At 37.5% G+C, this 18954-nt stretch overlaps 1 protein-coding gene across 5 annotated transcripts in view; it reads right to left on the bottom strand.

The window, feature by feature from the left end:
• The window catches only part of LOC123938270, a 64695-nt gene that overhangs the window by 4991 nt on the left and 40750 nt on the right, over positions 1-18954 (bottom strand). For 2 of the 5 annotated variants that reach the window (XM_045999515.1, XM_045999516.1), the window contains 2 exons: positions 15996-16060; positions 14832-14910 (listed from right to left, as the gene is read on the bottom strand). In XM_045999515.1, the coding sequence (XP_045855471.1) occupies positions 14832-14910; positions 15996-16060 (144 nt within the window). Of the gene's footprint in view, positions 1-14830; positions 14911-15307; positions 16061-18954 lie in introns of those variants that run through there. The other 3 variants (XR_006817702.1, XR_006817701.1, XR_006817700.1) reach the window with 3 other exon arrangements.

The following is an 18954-nucleotide window of genomic DNA, read 5'->3' as shown; positions in this document are numbered from 1 at the left end:
AGTACATGATGGTTCTTTTTATCCACATCCTCACCAACACTTGTTGTTTCTTGTTTAAGTCCTGATTTCTAATTAGCATTAGTATAAAACAAAAACAAAGGGTTGTGTTGACAAGTTCCCTTTCAGGGAGGAAGTTATGAAGTTTTATGAAGTTCTTCAAAAAAAATTCACAGACACTTGAAATTAAAGGTACAAGTAAGACTGTTCTTCAAACTCTTTCACCAGACAAAGTGGAAACATTTCCTGTTCCTCTCAGAGAGGTTTAGAAAAGAATGGAATTAACAACTGATGAAAGGAGACGAGAAAAAAAAAAGATAAAATCAGTGCATAGAAATCAGTTGCATTTCTGTACATTAACATGAGACAAAAGAAAGAGAAATTAAGAAGTCAATCCCATTTACAACTGCACCAACAACCATATGATACCTAGGAATAAACCTAAGCAAAGAGGCAAAGAGTCTGTACTCTGAAAACTGTAGATCACTCATTAAAGAGATTGCAGAAAAATGGAAAAACTTTCCATGCTCATGGATTGGAAGAACAAATATTGTCAAAATGTCTATGCTACTCAAAGCAATCTATACTCAGTTCAATCCTTATCAGAATACCATCAACTTTTTCACAGAGCTGGGACAAAGAATCCTAACGTTTGTATGGAATCAGAAAAGACCCCAAATAAGAATGTTGAAAAAGAAAACCAAAGCTGGTGGCATCACAAATCTGGACTTCAAGCTCTATTACAAAGCTGTCATCATGATGACAGTATGGTACTGGCACAAAAACAGACACATAGATCAGTGGAACAGAATAGAGAGCCCAGAAATGAATGCTCAACTCTGTGGTCAACTAATTTTTGACAAAGCAGGGAAGAATGTCCAATGGAAAAAAGATAGTCTCTTCAACAAACGGTGTTGGGAAAATTGGACAGCCACATGCAAAAGAATGAAACCAGACCATTTTCTTACACTATACAAAAAATTAAAAAAAAATAGATTCAAAATAGATGAAAGACCTTAATGTGAGATAGGAACCCATCAAAATCCTAGAGGAGAACACAGACAACAAGCTTTTTGACCTTGGCTGCATCATCTGCTCACTGGACATATCTCTAAAGGCAAGGGAAACAAAGGCAAAAATGAACTACTGGGACTTCTTCAAGATAAAAAGCTTTTTCACAACAAAGGAAACTGTCAACAAAATCAAAGACAACCTACAGAATGGGAGAGGATATTTGCAAATGTCTTATCAGATAAAAGGCTAGTATCCAAAATCTATTTTTTAAAAAAAATCAAACTCAATACCCAAAGAACAAAGAATCCAGTCAAGAAATGAGCAGAAGGGGCACCTGGGTGGCTCAGGGGGTTAAGGCCTCTGCCTTCAGCTCAGGTCATGATCCCAGGGTCTTGGGATCGAGCCCCGCATCGGACTCCTCTGCTCAGCGGGGAGCCTGCTTCCTCTCTCTCTCTCTGCCTGCCTCTCTGCCTACTTGTGATCTCTGCCTGTCAAATAAATAAATAAAATCTTAAAAAAAAAAAAAAAAAAGAAATGAGCAGAAGACACGAACAGACATTTCCTCAAGAAGACATCCAAATGTCTGAGACACATGAAAAAATGCTCCACATCACTCGGCATCAGGGAAATACAGGGAAATACAAATCAAATCCTCTGTGAGATACCACCTCACACTTTTCAGTATGGCTAAAGTTAACATGTCAGGAAAAGACAGATGTTGGTGAGGATGTGGAGAAAGGGGAACCTTCTTACTTGTGTTGGTGGGAATGCAAGCTGGTACAGCCACTCCGGAAAACAGAGGAAGCTGGAGGTTCCTCAAAAAATTAAAAATAGAACTACCCTATATTTCAGCAATTGCACTACTAGTTATTTATCCCAAAGATACAAATGTAGTGATCTAAAGAGGCACCTGCACCCCAGTATTTATGATAGCAATATCCACAATAGCCTAACTATGGAAAGAGCCCAGATGTCCATCAACAGATGAATGGATAAAAAAGAAAAAAGATTACACACACACATACACACAATGGAATATACTCAGCCATCAAAAACTTGCCATTTGCAACAACATGGATGGAACTAGAGGGTATAAGCTAAGTGAAATAAGTCAATTAGAGAAAGGCAAATCCCATATGATTTCACTCATATGGTGAACTTAAGAAACAAAACAGAGGAGCATGGGGAATGGGGACAAAATAAAACAAGTCAAAATTAGAGGGAGACAAACCATAAAGAAAATCTAATCATAGGAAACAAACTGAGGGTTGTTGAAGGGAGGGGTTTTGGAGGGCTGGGGTAACTATATAATGGTCATTAAGGAGGGCACATGAGGTATTGAGTATTAGGTGTTATATATACTGATGAATTACTGAACTCTACCTCTGAAACTAATAATATACTATATGTTAATTAATTGAATTTAATTAAAGAAGAAAAACAGGTGATAAGAACTATAGGATTTCAGAGAGGTGAAGTGGACAGAAAGAAAAGAAAGTGAAGTGTAAATTTTTGGAGATTTGAATCAAGTTTTACTAATACTTCAAGAGGGAAAAGGGCCCCAAATGGAGATTTGTTACATAAGGTTTTTCCAGACTTTTCTGGACATAGCACAGTGAGATTCTCAAGCATTATAATCTCATATATAGAAAACTATCTCTTGAGAGACAATATTCATTGGTGTTTGCCTTAGATGAAAAGTTTATATTTACCTTTTTTATTGAATATTTTTATATCCTAGACTTATCTCTTATGCCTATAATTCTGAGTATTCTTCTCGTAGCTAAGTTGGCTATGGACAAAGAGAGGTATTCGAAGTGACTGACCTTTTTATGCATAGGTTTCAAAATAATGTACCTCTCTCAAAAGGTTTAAAATTTGCCAAGAATTTTATCTTAAAGGTATGAAGATGAGGTGAATAATAAATTGTCTTTATGCTATTACCACATGATAGTCCCACTTTAGCTGATAAAATAGAAGTATTTGTTACCCTTTTTGATTCACATGAAAAAATTAGTCTTGAATTAGGCATGTTATTCAAAATAACGGGGAATGCTTCTTTGGCATAGATGATGATTTAAAGAAACTGAGAAAAGTGTCATAGAGCAGCTGGCATGAGATACAGAACTTGAATGACAGGACTGCAGTAGGCAGAAATGAGATGGTATCATTTCAGAAAGAGGGAAGGAAGACACGAAGATGAGAAATCAGAGTATGTTTGGTAAAGAGCCTATGGTTCCATTCATCTGAAGGTTGAGGTACAGAAGTCAGCTTTAGGCACCAGTTCTTGGCGTAAGTGTTGATGTTCTCATGATGGAAGAGAGATCAGGCTCTCAAACCCATAAAAAGGGGGTTGACAAGTGAAAACCAAAAATGGGAGAAGCTGAAGGATGCAAAGTGTTGACTAACACTGGCAAATGGGTATGATTAGGACCATAATTATTAATGTATGACTGTTGCCAGTCCTCCCCATTCACTTACTGGCTCTGAAAAGTCTATACCATTTCTTCCTTCTCTCCACCTGTGTAGGGGGGACCTGTCTTGTCAGCTCTATTTTTTGCTTCTCACAGTCAAGAATGAAAAATGAAAAGATGCTCAATATCATTCATTATCAAAAAAAAGTACAAATCAAAACCATGATAAGATACCACCTCATACCTGTCAGAATGGATAAAATTAACAACACAGGAAAAAACACATGTTGGCGAGGATGCTGAGAAAGGGAAACCCTCTTACACTGTTGGTGGGAATGTAAACTGGTGCAGCCACTCTGGAAAACAGTATGGAGGTTCCTCAAAAAGTTAAAGATAGAAATACTCTATGACCCAGAAATTGCACTACTAAGTATTTACCCAAAGGATACAAAAATACAAATTTGAAGGGGCATGTGTACCCTGATGGTTATAGCAGCATTATAAACAATAACCAAATTATGGAAAGAACCCAATGTCCATCAACAGATGAATACATAAGGAAGAGGTGGTATATATATACAATGGAATATTACTCAGCCATGAAAGAGAATGAAACCAAACCATTTGCAATGGTGTTAGATGGAGCTAGACGGTATAACGTTAAGTGAAATAAGTCAGTCAGAGAAAGACAAATACCATATGATTTCACTCATAGGTGGAATTTAAGAAATGAAATGGATGAATATGGGGGAAAAGGAAGAGAGACAAACCATAAAAGAGACTCTTTATAGAGGACAAACTGAGGGTTGCTGCAGGGGAGGTTGGTGGGGGGATTGGTTAAATTGGTGGTAGGTATTAAGAAGGGCACTTGTTGAGATAAAGCACTAGGTGTTATATGTAAGTGATGAATCACTAAATTCTATTCCTGAAACCAATATTACACTTCGTGTAACTCAATAGAATTTAAATGCAAAATTGAAACCAAAAAAGAAGAAAAAGAATGGAAAATAGATCAACAAAACAAAAAGGCAACCCACGGAATGGGAGAAGATATTTGCAAATGACAGTACAGACAAAAGGTTGATATCCAGGATCTATAAAGAACTCCTTAAACTCAACACACACAAAACAGATAATCATATCAAAAAATGGGCAGAAGATATGAACAGACACTTCTCCAATGAAGACATACAAATGGCTATCAGACACATGAAAAAATGTTCATCATCACTAGCCATCAGGGAGATTCAAATTAAAACCACATTGAGATACCACCTGACACCAGTTAGAATGGCCAAAATTAGCAAGACAGGAAACAATGTGTGTTGGAGAGGATGTGGAGAAAGGGGAACCCTCTTACAGTGTTGGTGGGAATGCAAGTTGGTGCAGCCACTCTGGAGAACAGTGTGGAGATTCCTGAAGAAATTAAAAATAGAGCTTCCCTATGACCCTGCAATTGCACTGCTGGGTATTTACCCCAAAGATACAGATATAGTGAAAAGAAGAGCCATCTGTACCCCAATGTTTATTGCAGCAATGGCCACGGTTGCCAACGGATGAATGGATAAAGAAGATGTTGTACATATACACGATGGAGTATTATGCCTCCATCAGAAAGGATGAATACCCAACTTTTGTAGCAACATGGACGGGACTGGAAGAGATTATGCTGAGCGAAATAAGTCAAGCAGAGAGAGTCAAGTATCATATGGTTTCACTTATTTGTGGAGCATAACAAAGAACATGGAGGACATGGGGAGATGGAGAGGAGAAGGGAGTGGGGAATTGGAAGGGAAGATGAACCATGAAAGACTATGGACTCTGAAAAACAACCTGAGGGTTTTGAAGGGGCGGGGGGTGGGAGGTTGGGGAACCAGGTGGCGGGTAATAGAGAGGGCACGTATTGCACGGAGCACTGGGTGTGGTGCAAAAACAATGAGTACTGTTACGCTGAAAATAAATAAATTTTTTAAAAAAGAACGGAAAATAGAAAAAAATACACAGAGGCAGAAGGTCTGTGCCATTGTTATTAGAATGTAATGGAATGCAACAATCTTCAGGAAAACCAATACATAAGCTGAGAGCAGCTCACTTTCTTTCATTTCTCTCTTTTATAAATCCGTAACAAAGTTAGATAATCAGAACTAGAAGTTTAAGGAATATTCCCTGTAGGGGGTAACTCAGTACCATTGTAATTTGGACATAAATATAATTTATATTCATTAATTATTGGGGTCAGAGCTTTTAGGGTAGGCATAAATGACAAAGTAGGGAGATTTTACTTAATTAGACAAGGACTAGGGAGACTTGTAGAACTCCTGAACAAGGTGGTTATGTGATTAGTATTCTCTAGGAAGACTCATTGAATAGCTTATTTATATAAATGAGAGAGGAAAAAAATAGAAGACAAGCAAAATCAGAGAAGAGATATTACAATATGCCAGGTGAAAGGTAATGAGAAAGTATACTAAAAGGTGAGAGTGAGGATAGATAAGAGAAGATGTCAGAGTATTTGGAAAGCAAAATCAACAGAACCGTTATGAGAAACAAAGGAAAAGAATTAACAATTGATGTTTGAGGTCTCAGAAACAGAAGGACAGGAAGTGCCATTAACAGAAGCGAGGACACTAGAGGAAGAGAAGACTTCCGAGTAAAAATAATAAGTTGCATTTCACATGAGTTGTTTTTGATATGCAGGTGGGACATCTGGGTTGTCACGTGGACAGCTGAAAATGTTAGCTCTAAGAGGAAACGTCTGCATCAGTCCTGCTCACCTTGGTATCTCTGAAGCCCAGCATATGACAGGTGATCAACAAACACAGCTAAATGAATAACAAGTGAATGTAAGTCTATTCAGTTCTCTGAATTCTTATGATATTTTATTGCAATTATTTCCTGCTTCTTTCTCTCTACTTGTAGATTCTGAGTTTTACATACACATCTTGGATCTCCATGGCTACGTGCGTGGTATACGTTAAGCTCTCAATACATGTTTGTTGAATTGATAAGTTAGGAGATATCAACTTTCAGTTTACAACCCTGTTCACCATCCTCATCTCCTTTTCTTTATATTCAAATAAGATATAGCTCACGGAATGTAATTTTAATGTAAAGAAATAAAAATGCATATCCATAAAATTTATTTTACAGAAAGAGTGACAGTTGTGTATCATGGGTTTTTCCCATTACTTTGGAAATAACTATAGGTATTTCAACATTTGACAATTCTGTTTGGGCTAATAGCCTACTTGCGGTTGTCAAAAATTGTATTTCCTTTCAACTACAAAAAGTCTGGAAGAGACCTTTGGGACACAACTAGGAAATGACTGTTAAAAAGGTAAACGTTTTTTAAATTTCATTAATGGTTGGAGTTCCCCATACTCAGCAGTAACACATGACTCACTTTTGTCCCCAGCACAAGCTTTCAGAGCAAATGCAGACTGCAAAATGGAATATCTCACAAGGCTCCTGTGATACAAATTCTTCCCAAGGTCCTCTCTCTACCCCTGCAGTGTGGAGGGTCTTTTTAAGGAATACAGCTTTTCCATTTTGGGCAAACTTCTCATCCCATGTTCCATGTTTGACAATATATGAACATTGTATACGGACAGTCCCCAATTTATGATGGTCCAACTCAACCATCTTTTTCCTCTACAATGGTGTGGAAGTGAGGCACATTCAGTAGAAACCAGACTTAAAAGTTTTGAATTTTGATCTTTTTCCTGGGCTAGCAAGGTGTGGTACCATACTCCTAAGTGACACTGGGCAGGAGCAGTGAGCTGTGGCTCCCAGTTAGCCACCCAATCACAAGGGTAGCAGCCAATATACCTACAACCATTCTGTACCCTTACAACTATTTTGCTTTTTACTTTTAGTACAGTACTCAATAAGTTAGATGAGATACTGGACACTTTATTATAAAATAAACTTCGTGTTGGATGATTTCGCCCAAGTGGAGGGTAATATAGGTATTCTGAGCACATTTAAGGGTAGTCTGGTCTAAGCTATGATACTTGTTAGGTTAGGTATATTAAATGATTTTTGACTTACGATGTTTTCAATTTATGATGGATTTACCAAGCTGTAACCCCTTGGTAGGCTGAGGAAGATCTGTATAATATATTTACACTGAAAATATCTCTTTGGTCATTATGGATCGTTTACTGGAGATATTCCTCCCTCATAAGCATGGTTTAGTAGTAAAACATAAAATTAAAAATTCTAGTCTGCAATGATTTTTCATCCTTTGGGCTGAGATGGCTTCAGGAAAGTTTTTTGTGTGTGTTTTTTTTTAAGGCAAACCTTGAAAACAACATCTGGAGTTGAGTTCAGAAATTAGAACCAGATATGCTTCCTTATGTGAATTTCAGTTCACATGATTAGCCTGCCAGAATGGAGAAAGGGAAAAAGTTTACTAATTTATTTGTGTTTTGTTTTTGAAGAAATAATGAAGATATTTTAATGCTCAAAGACGTTGAGTCTTTTTTTTAAATAAAGGTTAAATATAGTTATCCCTGAATATGTATAAAGAAATATTAAAACTAGTATGAATTTTAGATATAGTTAGCATTATTACATACACATTCAAAGGATTTGCTTAAGAATTTCCGTAAGTAGCAATAGCCAAATGGTATAAACTGCTTATAGATTGATTCTAAAACCAGTTTTCCAAATAATTTATATGAGTTTGTAAACAAAAACTGAAAGAGCAGATAACCATTTGATTTGGCCATGTTACAAGCGTTAGTACACATCCCATTCAGAATGCCGTCATTAAAGAGCAAGTAGAGTTTTTCTTTTCTTAAAACTTCAACAGTGATTCATATTATGAAAAGAATAATTAGAGATATGCCCAGACTCTTTTCGGAAGGTGAGTAATAGAATTCTAAGTTGGTATTTACAATTTACCAAGCACTATGGAACCTATTGTGTTTTACATTTATAATAACCTTAAAGTAAACCAAACACGAATTTTTCCAGGTACCAGATGATAACATTGAAATCTGCAGATGTAGTATGTTACATAGTTGCTTTCATGAAGCTGATAATACTAGAACCTAGAACTTCTTCTGTATCTTAGATCAGAGCTTTTTCTTTTATTACATTTATTTATTTATTTATTTGTTTAGCATGATGAAAATCCAAAAACCATCATTCCTAACTGGCTGGTATTTAGGACCTAGACTTGAATGTGAAATATTAGCATTTAAATATGGCTTCATTTTCAACTTTTTCAATTGTTTTACATGTAAGTTTCTCCATAATCTTTCCTTTTTAAGGAATTCTATAGTCATAAAAATAAGTCCTTTCTTCATTTAAGTGTGGAAAGAGAATTAAACTGTCCAGTGCATATGCTACACTAATATTATTTTCAGGTTTTTGAGAGGGGATGAGAAGGCAACCTTTAAAATGTGCTCTACATCTCACAGATGAGATAACTGAAATAGTGTTCCTTTTTCAATGTAGGGTTTTCTAAGTTTTATGGTGGCATAGCCCTTTGACTGTTCTGTTGAGGTCAATTCCAAAGTCTCATTCTAGTACTAGATTACCAAATAAGCATGGGCCCTGGAACTTTTTTTTCCCACTTCCCAATTCCCACTTCCAATTAACAAATAGCCAATCCTGTCTCTTTATAGAGGATTAACAACAGTAGCAGTGGCAGCAATGACAACAATAAATGTCTCCCATTATAACAATTTCATACTACCAGGTGTGAAAAAGCAGTAGCTGGGATGAGAAAATCATAAAATAATGATAATGCATACTTTATGGCATATACAGTTTGGCTTACTCTTCAAAACCTATGACATGAGCATTAAAATTTGCATTCTTTACATGCTAAGGAAATAGAATAAGGGCTCAGAGAAGGTAAATAGGATATGCAAGGTTCCATGGACAGTAAATGGCAGAGTCGTATTAAAAATCCAGGCATCTCTACTCTACTGCAAATTTGCAGTGGGTACATTCTATCAAATTCTCTAGTTCTGAAGCTGCATTCAGTTCAAATAGCCAGATGAGACAAGTGTAGGCCAGTCCGGAATTCAAGAGCTCTGAATTCCTGCCTCTACCACATCTAGCCCGATTTAGTAATCTTCAGTAGCATGACACCATAATTAAGCATGGGCTCTAGAGGCATCCAGGACCTGGCTTCAGGCCCCAATCCTCCAATTACCAGCTCAATGAGCTTCAGCAAGTTAATTTCTCTAGGCCTTCGTTTCCTCATTTGTAAAACAAAAATTGTTACTTATATAAGAAAACAAATGTAAAATTCTTGGCCACAATAGAAGTGTTGCATAAACCATTGCTTCCTATTTCACATTATGCTGATTTCTCTTCTCCCAGGAATGCTCAGAAACTGACAATATGTATATCAAAGTTTTTCGGAGGAAAGAAAATGAAAACCAATATAGGTTTCATCACACATAAAATGCTGAGCACACATGGAAACCTTTCCTCTAGTCACTTACATTCTACCTCTTGAGCACCTTGGAATTATTGGTCCTTGAATCCAGATGTATATGAAGCATTTCTTTGAACTGGATAAACAATATGTCTTATATAGCATAGTTATGTGACTCCATCTTTTTTGTCTCTAGGTTTTCAATCTCATAATAAATAAATTTAAAATTTACTAAAAATCTTTACTGAATTCTATTATGAATTTTTTTGATCAACAAATGGTTAGAGTATTGCTATAGTTATAGATAAGGTAGGAAGGCATTGCTTTGTGAAAATATTTGACATTATTCAAAAGGGATAGGAATCAATGTTATCTTTCAACCTCAGTCAACATCAATTTATATATATTTCTAAAATCAGGTGGTCCAATTTGATACTGATTCTTAAAGTTTAGAGGATTCCTTTTTTTTTACAAGATGGATCCATTTCCTTGAATGTATCACAATAACTAAATCAAGATAATGTTTAATTAAATAATCATCATAGCAATTAATGCCCTGTTTTATCTGTCTCCTTTTAATTTTGTTATCATCCCCAAATGTCAGATTGAAATATAGTAGTGACAAGTATAAAGGTGAAAAACTCACTTGTAATTCCAAGGGATTCATTCAAAAACACCCCAGAGTCTTTATATTAGGTGGTGATGACTTCAACAACATACTTGTAAGCATAAATTCAGAATTCTTCTGTATCAGTTAGCATGCCTTCAGTCACAAGCAATAGGAAACTCAAAATGGATGAAACATTGGGGAAATTATTGGCTTGCACAGCTGCAGATTCAGTGGTAAGGTGAACTTTGGAAGAGGAATTATCCAGTGGTTCTGACTGAACTTCCCTACAGTTCTCTCAACCCTGTCCCACTCAGGATATGATCCTTGGAATGGAGTGGGATGGCTTCAGAAGATACAAACTCCACCATAATGAATGACCACGGCCTTGAGGGAAAAAAATAGCTTTCAGAACTTTCTCATAAAAGAGAGAAAACTTACTGAAACCCCAGCAACTCTCTTTTGTGTGTCTTTGGTTAAAATTCGGTTACATGCCCACTTGTGTAGCAATGTTTCAGGCAATAGAGCGGTGGAATTGTGGCCATCCTACGTCAGTTTTCCCTGGGTTACTTGGCAGCATAATAGAAGGATGATGAATAAAACAAAATTGGGATTCTCTTGGGGAGGAAAAGTGAACACATACTTCTGTGGAGGCAACCATCGGTGTCCTCTGCCTCTTCCAGTATCTACCCATTCATTTTTCTAAGATGTAGTAACTGAATTTTAAGATCCTAAAATATAAGTACTCCTAATATACCCTTGGAAGAAAAGTACAAATGCCTTAAGTATTAAATAAATTGGCTTCAGCTATGAAATTATTACACTGTTGGCATGCAACCATGTCATGTGGCATGGACAAGATTAAACTTTAACGTTAATGGCTGGGATAAGTCCAAGTAGAGTAAAACAGGCCTGTGCAAATATGTTTCATACATATATAATGGTGCATATTGCCTCTTAAAAATGTAAACCAAAAGATTTCTTGCAAACTAATACTAAACAAGAAAAATTAGGTTTCTCAGCTTTGGGATAGGCCTGCAGGAGTGGTATGGTATTAAGATTTCTATAATGCTAGATATTACTGTGATCTATGGATTGATTTCAGCCAGTAATCTGTCCAGAATCTGGTAACAAAAAAGAACATTGCTTTAACTGAGATATTACTTACAAGAAAATTTATATACAACTGGTAATGTTCACCACAATTTTTAGAAAATGAGAAATTAGAGTTTTCAGAGCTGTAATGGATCCGAATATAGACTTTCTGGAAATGGTATTTTGGACCTTAATGACTGCATCAAAGTAGGAAATATTCATTTTATTTTAGAATTTCTTTTTGTTTACTGCCCTATCACTGTTCTTAAAGTGTTTCCCAATCTTCATCTCAAAGAAGCAATAGGACTTTACTCTAAAACTGATGTTAGTTTGAAAAACAATTAATTTTTATAGCAGTTGATTATTTAAATATTTATGGAACAGGCACTCAGAAAGAATAATGAAATGCATGGTTCCTGTGCTTAAAGAATTTAAAATCTATTTGAGGGCATCAATCCAAAAAAATATAAGAAATGATTAGCAAACAATAAAAGATAGCATTTAATTAACCACTGCATTGGCATATTGATGTACAGAAGACCAGAAAAGGAAAATCATGTGCTTCAAAGAAATTGCAGAATCTTTACCATCACTTTAACATCTATTAAACGCTCCCCATGTACTCAATATATTTCATGATGTATCATTTAATCTCACAACAACCCTATAAATTCCAATCGTTATCATCAATGTTATACAGACAAAGAAATTGAGGCTTAGAGAGATTAACTTGCCCAAAGTTGAAAAGTAGGATTAGGCACTGAGCACATATAGTCAAACCCTACAGTGCCGTTGCTTAGTTACCAAGGTATTTTGCCTTCCTGGAATAAAATGAACTTGAGGAGTACTCTGCAGACTTAGCAGTCCTTAATCAAGGAGGACAAAGAAGGGTATTTTAGGAGGGAACACCAGCGTGAGTAAAGGCATAGTCACTGGAGTGTCCATAGTATATACTGGGACCTTTAAAGAAACTGTCCCGGTTGAGGCCAAAGTGTAGACAAGGTCAAAGAGGAAGAAAAGCTTGCACAAATCCAGTGAGCTGAACTGTAGAGATTACTAAAGGCATTGAGGAGTTTTACAAAACCATTGCCCAGCAGAACGGAACTGCTGAATCCCACTCTTTCTCATCCTCAGCTGTGTCTTCAAACTCCAGGGGCCTTGAAATGAATCACTGGAGACCACCCAACATCTTTCAGACATGTAGATTAAACTGGAAAGTGGAGAAGTGTTCTTAATAGCTAAAAGGTTAATACTTTTCAAATCCTGGGTCAGATGACCCCAGGGAGCAAGCCAGAGACATTCTGGTGACCTGGAAATCCCGGAGGCCCCAGGTGACCTCCCAAGGCTGCTCCTGCACATTCCACGCATTTTGCAGCCTCCCATCGTCATGGCAGCTTGAAATGGAATGCAGGCTCACACTGTGGTACAGCTAAAATTCTCCTCCAAATCTGAAGTGAAAGGAGCTCCAAAACTGAAATGGTTCATACGTGTGTTTTTATAATATGTGGATAATCTCTGGGAAAAACCATAAAAACTGGTCATTGCGATAGGCTCTGGCAAAGACAGCTGGGTGCTTAGAGGATGGTCAAAGAGGGGAGACTTACTTTTCCTTACAAGCCCTTTGTACTTTTTTCAATTTAGAAGGCTCTGCATGTTTTGTCATGTACTTGAAAATATGTATATTGCAAAAGACTTCACTTTCTAGTGGCCTTTCTGCCTGTCCCATGGGGCATTCAGAGCATAATTGCCAGTTAATCTTCACCAAAGCACAGTTCCCATCACATGCTACCTCTGTTCCAAAACCTTTTAGGTTGCCTATCACTAATAATACCTAATCGACAAGGTTGACAAGAATTGACTTACTGATATGATTTATATTTCACTCCACATTTTGAAGTAGGTGACGCCTCACAGGACAAGTAGGAAAATTGCATGTGGGGAATTTAAAAGGTTTGTTCAGGGCTCCACCGCCAACTGGCAGGACCACTGAGATTTAAGCAAGGAATACCTGCCCCTTCCTGTGAGATCACGCTGCCTCTCGCACAGTGCTTGTGGAATTAAATCAGGCTCTTTAACCTGCCTTTGATCATTATCCTCCCTTAGAAGTTTTCTTCTACAAATCCCCAACACCTCTCCTTTGTTCCAGGTAAACTATTTAACCACTAGTTCTTGAAATACTTCTCCCCTTTCTGTCCCTGTCACTTTCCTCATGTCCTTTCTTCCCGGGAAAAATGGCTCCTCACTTCATTCATCACTTCCAGTCTTCCATGGCTGACCACAGATGGCCCTCTTTAGGGCAACTTCCTCTGACTCTACCAAGGTCCCAGTGTTTCCAGTGTTTCCTTCCCCAGCACTGTATTTGTACCACTCATAAAACTGCCTGTTAGTCTTCAATTATAGTTGTATTGGTGTTTGTCCTAACCTGACTACAAAGTTATAAACTTTGAGAACAGAGATCATAGCTAGCCATGTTCATACTTTCCAAATATCTAGCAAACTACTTTTCCCTTATGAAGGGCTCAAAAATATTTGTTGAATTCGGTTTGAGAATTGATTTTCTGGGACACCAGAAGTGCATTGTAAGTTGAAGTGAACTTTGGAGAGAACCCAGAAACTCATTTTATGGCTGAGATCACAAACTCTCTGAAATACGGTGTATTGTGTTAGCCCTGGGCTTGTTTCTTCTTCTGATTTAGTTTTTAATTGAATTACTTGCCAGCCTTTAAAAATTAGAAGATTTCGTGTAAAAATCTAGATTTCTAGGTTTTCTTGAAAGTGGGAAAATCTAACAACACTGAGGCTGCTTTATCACGTGAAGAAGTTGGCTGGAGTTGGTAATACCTGTCTTTTTTTTTTTAAGAATTTATTTATTTATTTGACAGAGAGAGCACATAAGCAAGGAGAGCTGCAGGCAAAGGGAGAGGCAGAAGCAGGCTCCCTGCTGAACTGGGAGCCCTATGCAGGGCCTGATCTCAGAATCCTGGAAACATGACCTGAGCTCAAGGCAGCTACTTCACCGACTGAGCCAGGTGCCCCTACCCATCCATTTTTAGTGAGATACAGGCTGCTTGGTGAGCCACAGCGCACCACTCACTGCTGTCCTACACCTGGCTGGCTACATGGATTTGTAATACCTGTTGGATGACATACATTTACATTTGCAATTCCTACTAGAAATGTGGATCCTTTTTCTTTCAGGAAAAAACTCCCCAAGATTCATCTCCTCTTCCCAGAGCTTTATGCCCAGTTTAACAACGGTCTGGTGAAAGCAATTTTCTCAATCATCTTTGAAAGAGTAACTCACCCTCTTCATGCAGGAAACCGCATGCAGAAGTCAAGCCAATTGTTACATTCAGGGATGTTAATGGAAATACAGGGAATTTCTATACACAGAAAAAAAAAAACTGTCATTTGAATCTCAGGATTTTTCTTTGAGACATTGCCAGTGAGGTTACCTACTAGTGTCCCACAAAGAGGGGAGAAGGGATAGAATACAGCGAAGGTGACAGGATTCCATGGCCTGAAGGACTCTAAATAAGGACAACGCAGTGCTTTAATTATTTCTATGACATTCCTACCAAGTTGCTTTCTAAAATCTTCAGCTCTCTGGTGAGAGCAAGCCCGTTTTGATTTTCATATTTGTGCTGCACAAGCATTCTCTGTCATGTATAAGGAAAGATGATTTATTGTCACTTTCCCTCCTTGGTCTTTCATTTTCCCTCTAGAATAACAATAATCATGTGAGGACTTTTTAATATATAAAGGCTATGATCGTGTTACCTCAAAGTCTTCCATTCTTCAGGTGAAATATATATGGTTTCTGCTTAGTAATGCCCATAACTGGTAGTTAAGTCTTCTCTGTTTGCTACATTCCATCAAGATTTTTGGCACCCCTGACTAGACATAGCATTCCAGGTATTATCTGGTCCAACAAAGTAAAGCAGAAATGTATTGAATCACTTCATTACTATAACTTTATTTATGCAACCTCAAAGTTTAATTAGTTTTTTTGGCAGCTATACATCTCTGTTGACTCACATTATGATTGCAGTCAACTGGAACCCCCAAGTTCTGTTAAAGCTCATCTTCCTCATCATGTGATTCCACAGTTGGATTTTTGGGCTTCATATTTATCCCTGCTAAATCTCATCATGTTTATATTGGCCTATTATTTTAATTGTCATAGTCTTTTGGGATTTGATTTGAGAGTCTCTTCTTGATTTCTGTCTCTGCAAATTTAATGTGTATGTAGTTAAATCTTTCCTCCAGGCCACTAGAAAACAAACAGAATGGAAAAAGACCTGACTTAAGTCCTCCCTCATGGTTTTCAGATTAAAGCTGGTCCCTCAGTATTTCTTTGAAAAGTAGTCATTTACTTGTCACTGATCTACCCCATTCCCATGTTAGTTATCTCACCTTGTCTTCAAGTTACTGTAAAGAAAGCACTAGATTTTTCGCATACACGTACATACATACAAATAGGCATTTTCTTTGGGAGAGGACTCAGCTTCCACTGGGTTTTCAGAAATTTTCCTGACATGGAAAAAGATCAAGACCATTAATTTAGCCAATTATTCTGATATACAATACATAAAAATAATTCTGCTTTTTAAATCGTTAGTGATCCTTATTTAGTGAGTGCCTATATATGCCAGGAATGCTCTAGATATTGAGGATACAGTTATGAACAAAACAGACCAAGACTTTGTTCTCATGACATTTGTATTCTAATAAGGCAGAACACTAGACTACAATGACTAAGATTAATAAAGAAATAGGTAATGGGTTTAATAGTGAGAAGTGCTAGGGAACAAAAGTAAAGTGGAGCGAGGGAATATGAAGTAAGCAGTGAGAAGATTGTCTCTTTGAGAAGATGACATTTGTGTAAAGACCTGTAACAACTAAGGTAACTTAATGGGGGGAAGGTTCCAGGAAGAGATAACGGCAAGTTCAAGACACCTGGAGAGCGAGATTGTTAGCCTCCCCCAGAAACAGCAAGACTGTGACAGAATAAAGCAAAGGCAGGTTGGTGGAGATGAGTTAAGGGAGGAGTGTGAATAGGGAAGCTAAAATGGCTCTCCAAATGGGGATGGGGGAAGGGCGGCCCCCTCAAACAGTTGATTTAGAAATATTGGGGTAAGGTATTCTTTGGTTGTCACAATGACTCTGAGACTCTACTGACACTTAGGGGGAGCAGAGATAACAGGGATTTTGTAATCCCCAAAACATTTTGTCCAGTGAAAAACTGTTTTGCACGAAATGCCAACATCATCCTCATTAAGAGGCCATTTAGCCATTTATATAAACTTCGGATTTTACTCTGAATGAGGTGAGAAGCCAGTAGAGACCTCAGTGTGGAAGAGGGAATGGTCTAACTTATATTTAGTAAGTCTCAACCTTGCCATTGTGCTGGAGAGGAAGGAGACCAAGGCAAGGCACAGAAACCAGTTAAGAAGCTGTCACAATAATTAATGCAGGAGATGATGATCGCTGAACAGGGTGGCGGGACGTAGGAGAGGAGAACTATCTGGATTCTGTATAAATACTTAAGATAGAGTCAGTAGGTATTGCTGCTGCATTAGAGCAGAATGCTAGAGAAAGAGAGGAGTAGAGGATGAATCTAAGATTTTAGGCTTGGTCAGTATCTATCATTTGGAAAGAGAATTGCCTCTTGTGGTTGTGATGGGAAACACAGGGAGAAAACAATTTTGGTTGAAGGCAGAGAGATTAGGAAGACCGCATCAGATGCCACCTTAGGTTTTAAGGTGTGCAGAAGGACGTGTAATGTATGTAAGGATATATACGCAAGTATGTAAGGGTACGTAATGTATGTAGCTAGAGCTACAGAGAGATGGAGATAGGATATTAGTTATTGACATGGACAAAATATAGAGATAGAGATACAGAAATGTAAAAAGAAATCTCAAAGAGATCAGAAATGTTAAATTGGCTATCTCTAGTTTTGGAGTTCATTGATGATATTTCTCACGTGCTTCCTAACTTATTCACACTTAACATGTCTTAATTTTATGAAACGTAAAAATGTTTCATATCTACAACACTACTTTCTAAAGCTCACTTGTGACAGAGTTCTGATTTGATCTCTCTTCTTATAGACTCTCTATTCTCTCTCCAACTGCTTAGTCATCAGCTACCAATGGACTCGCCATTTAAGGATGCCACTTTCAGGGATTTTAAATCTCAGCTTCACTCTACTGTGGTCATTATAACCATGCAATACATTTCCAGACCCTCAGGATTTTCATTCCGAGGAGAAATGGCAGAATTGTTAGCAGCTGGATCCTCTTTGAAAGAGAAAGCCACACATATTTACTGAGGCTTTGGGGAATTGTAGGAGGAGAGAAACAATTGTCACTTGGGTCCCCTTTCCTGGCAGCACCTCAAAGGTTACCAAGTGAGAACAGCAGTGCCCAGCTGCCCTGAAAAGCCAAAGAAAGAGTGAAATTTAAAACTTGAATTGCCTCTCTCTTCTCATTATGTATTATTTGTCAATCATGGATGAAAAGTGGTTTTTGCCCTCCAGCTGCTAGCCCTGGGGTGCACATATCACTCAGTCGTGCCATGACCCTGGGGAACACTGCAAGAAAAAAATCAGTGATTGCACCTTTCTTTTTCTCATTCCTCCCCCCTCCACCATTTTTAACCCAGTGGTTTAAACTAAAAAGGAAAATCTCTTTGGGGAAAAAAAATGTATGTATATATGTACTTTGTTTTTATAGTGATAGACATCTTAGATATTGAAATAAGGTATATTAGAAAACATATGAGGAAACTTTTCCCTCTTTCCTATTGGAACCAAAGTGTCTGAAATTTAATGGATTGTCACAGCCTCGTGGAAGGGGGGATATTGTATCCTTTGTACTGGGCCTTGCAAATGAACAATAAAACACACATTACTACTCCGTATGAAATGTGGACCTTTAAAAATAGATTCATTTTGATGCCTGCCTTTCAAACTTATTTTACAACATCAAAACACATTTTCTTCATTTGTACATTTTATTCATGTGATATAGAAAGTGGTTTTTAAGTTTCTTCGAGCACCATTTTAGGACCTGAGTAACTTTTTATGGTACTATGAAGGGAAGTAAAGACAGAGGGCTCAGGTGTGTTTTAAGTTGTTGTAATAAATACACATTAAACCATATTACACATGACTTTCTGTCTAATGCTTCTTAACAAAGCACCAAAGCATCACCTCAGTTATTCAAGCATATTCAAATAGGAATCACTTCAGCATCTGTTTGGTTTTAAAGTTTATATCTTTTTTTTTTTTTTTTTTAAGATTTTATCCATTTGACAGAGAGAAATCACAGAGAGGCAGGCAGAGAGAGAGGAAGGGAAGCAGGCTCTCCGCTGAGCAGAGAGGCCGACGCGGGACTCGATCCCAGGACCCTGAGATCATG

Source organism: Meles meles, chromosome 3, assembly GCF_922984935.1.
Source record: "Meles meles chromosome 3, mMelMel3.1 paternal haplotype, whole genome shotgun sequence".
Classification (NCBI taxonomy): Eukaryota; Metazoa; Chordata; class Mammalia; order Carnivora; family Mustelidae; genus Meles; species Meles meles.
This window is presented reverse-complemented; position numbering and strand designations above follow the sequence as displayed.